This window comes from Nerophis ophidion, linkage group LG03 (assembly GCF_033978795.1).
Source record: "Nerophis ophidion isolate RoL-2023_Sa linkage group LG03, RoL_Noph_v1.0, whole genome shotgun sequence".
NCBI classification, from domain to species: domain Eukaryota; kingdom Metazoa; phylum Chordata; class Actinopteri; order Syngnathiformes; family Syngnathidae; genus Nerophis; species Nerophis ophidion.
This window is the reverse complement of record NC_084613.1, coordinates 23,725,247-23,737,979: the sequence shown is the minus strand read 5'-3', so window position 1 is coordinate 23,737,979 and position 12,733 is coordinate 23,725,247. Positions and strand designations below refer to the sequence as shown.

General features: G+C 39.3%; 1 protein-coding gene across 1 annotated transcript in view; it reads right to left on the bottom strand.

The window, feature by feature from the left end:
* The window catches only part of cspg4 (chondroitin sulfate proteoglycan 4), a 159,353-nt gene that overhangs the window by 27,921 nt on the left and 118,699 nt on the right, over nt 1-12,733 (bottom strand). Inside the window, exon 5 of the mRNA XM_061894599.1 lies at nt 12,458-12,733. Coding sequence (XP_061750583.1) covers nt 12,458-12,733 — 276 coding nt within the window. The remainder of the gene's footprint in view (nt 1-12,457) is intronic.

Genomic DNA, 12,733 nt, shown 5'->3' with positions numbered 1-12,733 from the left:
TGGTCTCCACACAGTTCGGTATGAGGTAACATAGTGGCTAAGTCAATGAAATTAGTAATTCCTGACTTAAAATTGAAGTTAAAAAAATGCTTTTGAATTGAAGAAAAACATTGCTATCTTCTGGAATATGAGAGACTCGCTTTCTCCAAAAGCTGCCAACTCAAATTTACATGATACGATTCTTGGATAACATGATCCATATGTCAACCGGAGATTTTGCCAAGAGAGAAAGGTGCCATCCTATACCATGAAACCCAAGAGATTGTATGCTATTTTGTTGTGAAGGTGCCATTTTGACCGAAGCTTGGGATACCTGAACCAACTTCTTGTAGGAAATTTATAAGACCACCTCCCAAGTGCAACCAGGTATTCTAGACAGATAGCGGATGATACATAGCGAAGGTTGTATGTTTTCCAAGTAAAGCTTGCACTCTAATTCGGTTAACCGCACTCAAATATGTAGTACGGGAGTGCCCCAGAGATCAATCCTCTGACACTTTTTATTTTGCTTTTATTGCACATTAATGGTCTCCCTATAGTTCGGGATGAGGTAAAGTTAGGGGTGTAACGGTACACAAACATTTCGGTTCGGTACATACCTCGGTTCAGAGGTCATGATTCGGTTCATTTTCGGTACAGTAAGAAAAGAACAAAATATACATTTTTTGGTTATTTACTTACCAAATTTGCAAAATCTTCCACCAAAAATATTTTTCTTAGTGGAATATTTGATGTGAAGTAATGGGAACCTTGGATACGTCAATAATTCATAATAACATTGATTTTGATTCAATATTTTGTTTTGCGCAAAGACAGCTTTGTTTTATTAGTCAACGTTGCAACTTTTTCTAAATTACATTTAGCCTTTGAACTTTTTTATTTCACTTTTGTCTATGTTTTTGTTTGCTTTAATAGTATTTTTAGAATGTGCCGTGGGCCTTTAAAACATTAGCTGTGGGCTGCAAATGGCTTTCGGGGCACACTTTTGACACCCCTGCTATAGATAATAAAAAAAACAACAACTGATAAATCTATGGGTAAAAAGCAGAGCTTGGCGACACATTTGTGTTTATCATAACTCTCTCGCGTCACAAATGCTGCTGCGTGCACAATTTGTTTTGTTTTTAACCCCTTCTTAGCCCTGAACGTACATTGAAAATACACGCAACCCTAACTTAAAATGCCGGACATTTGAGGCATTTAAGAAACTCCACCCGGACAGCCCCACAAAAGAGGACATATCCGGTGAAAAGAGAAGGCATGGTCAGTCTATCGTAGCCCGGTCGCTGCTAGCATGCCATGTGTTGTGCCTCGGTGTGTAATGTTTACACAATGTGCGGTACGCTACTCAATATGTCCGTGTGGAAACTCGTTCGGTACACCTACGAACCCAACCGAAACCCCCGTACCGAAATGGTTCAATACAAATACACGTACCATTACACCCCTAGGTAACATAGTGGCTAAGTCAATGAAATTAGTCATTCTTGACTTAAAATTGAAGTAAAAAAGATGCTTTTGAACTGAAGCAAAACATTGATAACTCCTGGAATATGAGAGACTTGCTTTCTCCTAAAGTTGCAAACTAAAATTTACATCATATCATTCTTGGACAACATCATCCATATGTCAACCGGAGATTTTGCCAAGAGAGGAAGGTGCCATCCTATACCATGAAACACAGAGATTGTGAGCTATTTTGTTGTAAAGGTGCCATTTTTGGCCCTGGTGGGGGATCCTACCTGAACTAACTTATTGTACAAAAATTATAAGACCAACTCCAAAGTTCAACCAGGTATTCCAGACAGATCGGAGATGATAAATTGCGAAGATCGCATGTTTTCACCGTAAAGCCTGCACTTTTATTTGGGTAACTGCACTCAAATATGTAGTATGGGAGTGACCCAGGGATCAATCCCCTGACCCTTTTTATTCTGCACTTACTGTACAGTAATTGTCTCCGTGCTGTTCGGAATGAGGTAGCATAGTGACTAAGTCAATGAAATTAGTCATTCTTGACTTAAAATTGAAGTAAAAAAGATGCTTATGAACTGAAGCAAAACATTGCTAACTTCTGGAATATGAGAGACTCGCTTTCTCCCAAAGCTGCCAACTCAAATTTACATGATATGATTCTTGGACAAAAAGATCCACATGTCAAACGGAGATTTTGTCAAGGGAGAAAGGTACCATCCTATACTATGAAACACAAAGATTGTACGCTATTTTGTTGTGAAGGTGCCATTTTTGGCCCTAGAGGGTGATCGTACCTGAACTAACTCCTTGTAGGAAACTTGTAAGACCGCCTCCAAAGTTCAACCAGGTATTCTAGACAGATGGGGGATGATAGATAGCAACATTGTATGTTTCCCCCCGTAAAACCTGCATTTGCTTAACCATGCTCAAATGTGTAGTAGGGGGGTATCAATCCTCTGACCTTTTGAATTCTGCACTAACCGTAAATTCCGAACGTGAAGCCGCTACTTTTTTGCTGTACTGTGGACCCTGCGGCTTATAAAACGGTGTGGGTAACTTTACCGCTTTTTGTTCGCTGACGGCCATAATGCAAAAAGTAAAAAAACAAACAAACAAGCAAAGACATTGGGTAGGTGCGTTATTGTTTGTGCTATAGTGCCATCATTTGGGAGCGAGTTCGCTCACTGCAGGTCCTGCATTGCCCTTCTGTTTAGACTAAAGCTTTCAACCGGAAGTACAATTGCTGTTAGGTCTTCTCGCCTACAATAGCATTTTCTACTCGTACAGATTCTTCATTCATCACTCCCAGCAATGTTTGTAAGTTTCACAATATAACTAAAACAATACATACTTACTAAATCGTTCCATGTGTGATGTCTGCGATAGTGTTTTCATGTATGTTTGTACTTGATATTGTAATGTCATTCAGCTAGTAGCGTTATTAGCAATGGCTAATATGCTAACAAGTTTACGAACGTCTTTGTTGGTATTTTTTGTATTGTTTCAGTTCACAAATTCCTTAGTAAATTCACCAAAACGTCACCGTGGAGTTATTGAGTTTGTTTAGCTGATTGGAGAGCGAACTTCCGCAGCTATTTGGTCCGTGCTGATGACTTCTGTTTTGTTTGATCAGCCGTTTTACCGCCTTGTTGCTGAGACTGGTTTGGAAACAATTAAGGTATGTAAATATTTTTAAAATCTTTTGGTGTGAAATACTCATTTCACAACGTATATATCTGCGGCTTATAGTCAGTCCGGTGTGGCTAATACATGGACAAAAATGTTTTTTCTTCCTAAAATTTAGTGAATGTGGCTTATTTACTGGTCGAAATACGATACATTAATGATCTCCCTCCATTTCGGGAAGAGACAACATAGCGGCTAAGTCAATAACAGGATTATTTTTGACTCATCAAAAAACCTCATGAACTTAAGTAAAACATTTTGAACATATAGCATATGAGAGACTTCCTTTCTCCCAAAGCTGCCAAAGCAAATTTACATGATATGATTCTTTACTCCATATGCCATGAAAGACTCCAAAAAAACAATTTTATCATTCTCTCTGAATATAACAAACTCAGCTTTCGTATTTAGTCATATCTTCTCTCCTGTTTACAAAATAATTCACAAAGCTGCCTTGATGCGATGCTGTGCTCAGAGTCCTAAACGAAGGCTTTAAAATTGGCAACCGGGGGGATTGTAAGGTTCCACAAAGAAAATCTACTTCTGCTCAAACTGCCGTTTCTATTAAAGCTCCAAAAGAGTAGAATAAGCTTCCCATGCACCTGAACATTTGTTTGCTTACATAAAAACACTTACTAAGCAACCGGTGTTACCTTGCGTTGGTTCCACGTGTCCTTTGATATGTTACACAGTAAATAACAGAGGTATATGTCAACAAAAAGCACTTTGTGTTGGCATTTTTTTGCACCATTATAATTTAATACGGGAAATAGTAGTGTGGGATGCTTCTCTTGTTGCGTTATTTGTATTTATTAAATATAAATACCAGTTTTCTTTTAAGTAACATAGAAATTGTTCAGAGCTGTTTATTTATTTTATGGAGGAATGTAGTTAATCATAGAACTGTCACCCAATGTTATTAAAAAAAGTATATATTTTGAATACAGAATCGATTCTGAATCGAATAGTTACCCCCACGAATCAAATCAAATATTTGGTGCCCAAAGTTTCCCAGCTCTAGGATATATAGTATTTGAACAATTCTAGTATGGGCATTTCACCTATTATGGATCCTGAGTAAAAGCATTTTATAGTTTATAAATTATAGGCTGACCGAGTACTGTCACTATCTAAACCACATTTTTTAGTGATTTATATGAAATATGCACTGTCACACAGGTGCTAAAAGTTAAAAAAAAAAAGTACTTGCGAGTAGAGTAGATGAACCTCACAATTCGATTACGATTCAGGAGCTACGATTCAATTAGAAATCGATTATTGATGCATTTTTTTAACTTGTGTATATTGATGCAGTTTTACAATTTTTTTCGTTTCACTAAATAAGCGTGTATAACTTGCAACTTTTAAAAACGGCGCATTTGTAAAAAGAATTAGTAAATTAATTCTAGGGCTGTGAATCTCTGGGTGTCCAATGATTCGATTCAATATCGAATCTTGGGGTCACGATTCGATTCAAAATCGATTTTTTTTCCAATTCAACACGATTCTCGATTCATAAACGATTTTTTTCCCGATTCAAAAGGATTCTCTATTCATTCAATACATAGGATTTCAGCAGGATCTACCCCAGTCTATTTTTGTAAAAAGCTTTAATAATTGTAAAGGACAATGTTTTATCAACTAATTGCAATAATGTAAATTTGTTTTAACTATTAAACGAACCAAAAATATGACTTATTTTATCTTAGTAAAGATATTGGACACAGTGTGTTGTCAAGCTTATGAGATGCGATGCAAGTGTAAGCCACTGTGACACTATTGTTCTTTTTTTTATTTGTGTAAATGTCTAATGATAATGTCAATGAGGGATTTTTAATCACTGCTATGTTGAAATTATAACTAATATTGATGCTGTTGTTGATAATATTCATTTTTGTTTCACTACTTTTGGTTTGTTCTGTGTCGTGTTTGTGTCTCCTCTCAATTGCTCTGTTTATTGCAGTTCTGAGTGTTGCTGGATCAGGTTTGATTTTGGAATTGGATTGCATTGTTACGGTATTGCTGTGTATTGTTCTTTTGGATTGATTAATTAAAAAAAAAAAAGAAAATAGTTTAAAAAAAAAAAAGAGAATCGATTCTGTATCGCGCAATGTGAAAATCGTGATTCAAATTCGAATCGATTTTTTTCCCACACCCCTGATTAATTTCCAATTCATTTATTAGATTAATATAAATTTGTGCAAAATGCAACACACGTGTCCAAAATTAAAGGAGCTTTATGTACAATAAATATATCGATTATAGACATTTACTAATCCATTTTATAATTGTCCCTGTCTGAATTGCGATGCATCTAAAAATCGATTATTTCCCTCACCTCTAGTTGCGAGATAAAGTTTATACTTGTGTGAGGGCTCATGTGTAGCTAGGGGTGCGCTGATGTTATTGGCCATAAATGCCTTTCAATACCGATCACAAAAAAATAAACCCTGTTGGTTGGTACTGGATTTATTTTTGATCGGTTTGCAGCTAACTGTGTGGCGCCGCTCCGCTAAATTAATTTATCACCTTCATTGCTGCAAAAAAAAAACACAATTCTTACAAGTATTATCACTGAGGGGCAATGCTAAACATTTTATACGCCAAGTGTAACAAAAGGATACGCTAATCGCTAAATTGTCCACTAAACTGCACTTTTAAAAACATGTTGTCGATCATTCACAATCCCTATGTCGTACTATGTATTCTAATTTGTAATTGTGGAGGGGGGTGTGGCCAGCGTGCCTGCAGGAGCAAAGGTCACCGCCTCTGTCTATGGTGCAGAGGACGAGCACCATGAGATGGGGACGGGGCATGTGCTGACGGCGAGACACAGCTGACAGGTGATTAGATTTCCCAAGTGGTACGTGTTAATCTAAACATCTGTTGTCTTTAACAGTGAGTGGCCCGAGAGCAGGGGGCGAGAGAGGATATGGACGTGACTGAAAAGTCACGTTCTGCGGGAGAAAGACTTTGATAAAACCTATGTGCATTAAAAACTTTGTTTAAAACTGCACGCTTGGCTCCTGTGCCGTGTCTACAGTGGAACTGCTAGGAAGCAACTTCAGCAGTAATATACAACAAGTACAGGGTGGCTGACAATAAGCTTAATTTTAGTCATTTTGTTAGGGATGCGGTCGTTGTGACCCTAAGTGCGGATACAGGTGATAGCGTGCAGGTTGAACTGTATAAAAGAATATACAAGAAAAAAACACAAGTGGGAGTGCACATGAAAACAAAACTAGTGCCACATGAGAATGCACTGGAAGAAAAGAAAGAGCGCACAACTAGTCGTCATAAAACCCAAACACAGGTAGTAACCAAACACGTAGACTAAGAAGTCCATCCTTCCATTTTCTACCCTTTATTCCCTTTTGGAGTTGCGGGGGGTGCTAGCGCCTATCTCAGCTACAATCGGGCGAAGGCGGGGTACACCCTGGACAAGTCGCTACCTCATCGCAGGGCCAACACAGACAGACAGACAACATTCACACTCACATTCACACACTAGGGCCAATTTAGTGTTGCCAATCAACCTATCCCCAGGTGCATGTCTTTGGAAGTGGGAGGAAGCCGGAGTACCCGGAGGGAACCCACGCATTCATGGGGAGAACATGCAAACTCCACACAGAAAGATTCCGAGCCCGGGATGGAACCCCAGACTACTCAGGATCTTCGTATTGTGAGGCAGACGCACTAACCCCTCTGCCAAATTGAAGGAAAATATTCCAGAAATTACAGTTTGGCTTCCTTTCCCCGAGTGTAAGTAGAAGAAGTGCATACATAAAACATGAACTTAAAACTTTCTCTTTTCCTCTCGAAACTTTGCATAGCGGGAAATCATATCAACGCTTGGCCGCTCCTACTGAGACGTTTTGTTTTTGCTTTTTGTGTATGATCCCCACTTATTTGGAGACGTGGGTCTGGCAAACAAAAGCACGGGGGCGGGCTTGCGCGCAAACTCTATAACAGGAATGCACGCCGCCGGTTTATTTTGGCTGCAGGCGGTCAAAAAGTATAGTCAGTTTTTCCAGCGCGCTTGTGCATGAGGCTGGATGATGTGGGAGCTCCTCAGATGTCGCTGTGACGAGCTCTGCAACCCCAAACGATGTAGTCCGCTCTCTCTGAGGTTTTTTTCCATTGGTAACTGCTCATGTATTTTTTGTATTTTCCTTAAAGTGGCGGGAGACAAGACAGCGACCAGCCCCCTCAATAGTACAGTAACTGAGAGGGGAGGTTTTGTAACAGCCTCCTCGCCGTGGTAATCCTCAATAAGATGTTTTAAAAATCTTTGAAGTTGGTTCCATGGATGCAGGGTGAAAATATTTGCAAGGATCATCAACATACTTTGGATTGGACCATGCAGAGTCCTGTTTTTCATTGGCAAGAGGAAAAAGTACGAGTTGGCTCTTTTGATTCCATAGATCAGTGGTTCTCAAATGGGGGTACGCGTACCCCTGGGGGTACTTGAAGGTATGCTAAGGGTTACGTGAGATTTTTTTAAAATATTCTAAAAATAGCAACCACTCCAAAATCCTATATAAATATATTTATTGAATGATACTTCAACAAAATATGAATGTAAGTTCATAAAAGAATGCAATATTCATTTTTGTGGACATGTTCCATAAATATTGATGTTAAAGATTTCTTTTTCTGTGAAGAAATGTTCAGAATTAAGTTCATGAATCCAGATGGATCTCTATTACAATCCCCAAAGAGGGCCCTTTAAGTTGATGATTACTTCTATGTGTAGAAATCTTTATTTATAATTGAAACACTTGTTTATTTTTCAACAAGTTTTTAGTTATTTTGATATCTTTTTTTCCAAATAGTTCAAGAAAGACCAATACAAATGAGCAATATTTTGCACTGTTATACAATTTAATGAATCAGAAACTGATGACATAGTGCTGTATTTTACTTCTTTATCTCTTTTTTTCAACCAAAAATGCTTTACTCTGATTAGGGGGTACTTGAATTAAAAAAATGTTCACAGGGGGTACATCACTGAAAAAAGGTTGAGAACCACTGCCATAGATGACTGTTAAAGCTTCCAAGAAAATACTTTTTGTGGCCTTTCCCTGAATATTGGCTATTTCTGTTGCACTTTTTACTTGGCTGTTTTGAACTTTTCTTTTTTTTTTTTTTTTACTTGTTTTTGTTTTTGCTCAGTCACATTGTGAGATTCTTCAATGAAAAGTGTGCTTCGGATATAATCTATTTTTAATTGGGGCCCTCAAAAATTAGTTATTTCATGTGTGCAATTACCAAAAAATACTGCATGAATCATGTATAGTTGCAGATTAATCACATCATTTATTTTGAGCACTCATGCTCCTTTATTTTACCCGCGGATGTTCACCCGAAAGGCAGAGTTGGTTGTATAAGGACAGTGACCATGGGCCTCATGTATTAAAGCGGTTATATTATGATATATTTGTTTCTATTTCCGAAACACCTCCTTTTGCTCTTCATCAGGAGTGTCAAAGTAATTTTAGCTCAGGCGCCGCAAAGAGGAAAATATATTCCAACATAGGCCGCACTGGTAAAAATCATGGCATAATAACTTAAAAATAAAGGTAACTTCAAAAAATTTTGTTTCGTTTTACATTGGCCAAAAGTAGACCAGGCACATTCTGAAAATGTACATATTACAAATAATCCTCTTGCCAAAACACTGGTCCCGTTTCAAAAACACCAGGAACTTAGACTTTGTGTGAGTGTATTTACAAACTCATTAAACTTTGAGCACTTAAATGGCAGTTCACCATTGAAAAAGGTATTTGGAACAGAAACCGAGGGTTTCCTCAAACCACCGCATTGGTGACATTCGCAACATTTATCACTCAAATATTAAAATAATTTAATATAAACAAAACAATTCTCTAAATGACACCATAGCCAAAGTCAAGATAACATAACTACAAACTTAACCACTTAAAATAAAACAAACAAATGTAGAAAAATACATTTTTACCATGGAGTTCAGGGTGCGCACCGTGCTGTCAACTACTCTAACTACGAAGATGATGGTCATGTTGACTTAAATCTTCCCATTTTACCATTTCGATACATTATCCATCAAGTGGATAAAATACAATGAAAGAAGGTACTGTGCGTCAATACTGCATTAGTCTCAGGCCATCTGCTGCCAGCCACAACAGGAGCAGCTGATTGCTTGTACTTGCGCTGATTGGAGGGCGCTTAAAGTTAGCTGACACGTCATTTTTTAACAGTGCGATTGTTGTGGGTTACACTCGACTTGCTATTGCGACATCCGTTTATAACAGCAGACTCATCTTGGGGGCCGCAGGGCCAGATTGTTGGGGCGTGTTTTTGACACCCCATGCTCTACTTGTGACCCGCCTGGGTCAGTCTCTGCTCTCTGTTCTGCATGGTACTTGGACCTGGGTCATTGACATGAGAGACAAGCGTGCTAACTGCCTAGCTAATAGCCTGGGATATCAACCCGATAGCAAACACTGCTCTTGAGATGGTCAGGGAGTGAGGATTTACCCATGTACACATGGCCCATCCAAACTGGCTGGCCTCCGTTACATACACATCATGTAATGACGGTCATTTGGTCAAAATATTGCATAGATTTTGCTGTAGAGACCAATCTTCAAGTCACTTTTTGATGCCTCTGGACTGGACCTTTGTCTCCGCTCCGACGGCCATGTTTGTAGTTTGAGGGAGAAGCTTCCCGCAAGGTACAGAATTCGAATTATTTTCAACTTTTGAGCCACATAAATGGCGCGTAGAGGATCTTTGACTACTGTTTTTTGCAGTAGAGCTTAAAACAACCACAGGGCGCACCTGTCATATAGAGGATCTTTGGCTCGCGATTTTGCAGTATAACTTACAACACAACATAGAGCTCCTGTCATATAAATGATAAATGATAAATGGGTTGTACTTGTATAGCGCTTTTCTACCTTCAAGGTACTCTAAGCGCTTTGACATTACTTCCACATTTACCCATTCACACACACATTCACACACTGATGGAGGGAGCTGCCATGCAAGGCGCCAACCAGCACTCATCAGGAGCAAGAGTGAAGTGTCTTGCTCAGGACACAACGGACGTGACGAGGTTGGTACTAGGTGGGATTTGAACCAGGGACCCTCGGGTTGCGCACGGCCCCTCTCCCCACTGCGCCACGCCGTCCAATATAGAGGATCTTTGGCTCACGATTTTGCAGTATAACTTACAAAACAACATAGCGCTCCTGTAATATAGAGGATCTTTGGCTTACGTTTTTGCAGTATAACTTACAAAACAGCTTAGAGCTCCTGTCATGTAGAGGATCTTTGGCTCGCGTTTTGCAGTAAACCTTACAAAACAGCATAGAGCTGCTATCTTATAGAGGTTCTTTGGCTTGCGTTTTTGCAGTATAACTTACAAAACAGCATCGAGCTCCTGTCATATAGAGAATCTTTGGCTTGTGTTTTTGCAGTATAACATACAAAACAGCATAGAGCTCCTTTCATTTAAAGGATCTTTGGCTCGCGTTTTTTGCAGTATAACTTGCAAAACAGTGTAGAGCTCCAATATGACCCAAACAGTGGCGCGGTTTAGCTCGGTTGGTAGAGCGGCCGTGCCAGCAACTTGAAGGTTGCAGGTTCGATTCCCGCTTCCGCCATCCTAGTCAATGCCGTTGTGTCCTTGGGCAAGACACTTTTCCCACTTGCTCCCAGTGCCACCCACACTGGTTTAAATGTAACTTAGATATTGGGTTTCACTGTGTAAAGCGCTTTGAGTCGCTAGAGAAAAGCGCTATATAAATATAATTCACTTCACTCCTTTCATATAGAGGATCTTTGGCTCGCATTTTTGCAGTATAACTTACAAAACAGCGTAGAGCTCCTGTCATACAGAAAATCTTTGGCTCGCCTTTTTGCAGTATAACTTACAAAAGAGCATCGAGCTCCTGTCATATAGAGGATCTTTGGCTCGCGTTTTTGCAGTATAACATACAAAACAGCTTATAGCTCCTTTCATTTAAAGGATCTTTGGCTCGCGTTTTTTGCAGTATAACTTGCAAAATAGTGTAGAGCTCCTGTCATATAGTGGATCTTTGGCTGACATTTTTGCAGTATAACTTACAAAACAGCATAGAGCTCCCGTCATATAAAGGATCTTTGGCTCGCGTTTTTTGCAGTATAACTTGCAAAACAGTGTACAGCTCCTTTCGTATAGAAGATCTTTGGCTCACATTTTTGCAGTATAACTTACAAAAGAGCATAGAGCTCCTGTCATATAGAGGATTTTTGGCTGACATTTTTGCAATGTAACTTACAAAACAGCATAGAGCTCCTGTCATATAGAGGAACTTTGGCTTGCGTTTTTGCAGTATAGCTTACAATACAGCATCATATAGAAGATCTTTGGCTCGCGTTTTTGCATTATAACTTACAAAAGAATATAGAGCTCCTGTCATATAGAGGAACTTTGGCTCGCGTTTTTGCAGTATAGCTTACAAAACAGCATAGAGAGGAACTTTGGCTTGCGTTTTTGCAGTATAGCTTACAAAACAGCATAGAGAGGAACTTTGGCTTGCGTTTTTGCAGTATAGCTTACAAAGCAGCATAGAGCTCCTGTTATATAAAGGATCTTTGGCTCGCATTTTTTGCAGTATAACTTGCAAAACAGCGTAGAGCTCCTGTCATATAGAAGTTCTTTGGTTCGCGTTTTTGCAATATAACTTACAAAAGATCATAGAGCTCCTGTCATATAGAGGATCTTTGGCTCGCGTTTTTGCAGTATAGCTTACAAGACAGCATAGAGATCCTGTCTTATAGAGGTACCTTGGCATGCGTTTTTACAGTCCAACTTACAAAACAGCATAGAGCTCCTTTCATCTAAAATATCTTTGGCTCGCATTTTTTGCAGTATAACTTGCAAAACAGCGTAGAGCTCCTGTCATATAGAAGATCTTTGGCTCGCGTTTTTGCAGTAAAACATACAAAACAGCATAGAGATCCGATCATATAGAGGTTCTTTGGGTTGCGTTTTTGCAGTATAACTTACAAAACAGCATAGTGCTCCTATCATATAGAGAATCTTTGGCTTGCGTTTTTGCAGTATAGCATACAAAACAGCATAGAGCTCCTGTCATATAGAGGATCTTTAGCCTATGTTTTTGCAGTATAACTTACAAAACAACATAGAGCTCCTGTCATTTAAAAGATCCTTGGCTCACGTTTCTTCCATAGAACTTTAAAAACAACAGACAGCTCCTATAAAATATATTGACTATGTTTATACTCGTATAGCTTAATACCGTACCTCCTCCCACGTGAAGTAAGTGACCTCGTCTCCGTCCTTGTAACGTATCTCCCCGTTCTGCGGCGGCTCCTCCACCACAAACTCTATGTTGATGGAGTTGTAGAAGGGGTGCGAGATGTTGATGATCTTGTCATCAACGATATGGCTGAGGCCTTCCTTCACGGTGAAGTTGAAGGTCTGGATGGGGATGAGGCGAGGCACGATGTTGGCGGTGACGCGCAGGTCCTCCACCGTGGTGAAACCATTGCTGACGTCCATGGTGAAGCCGTCAAGACC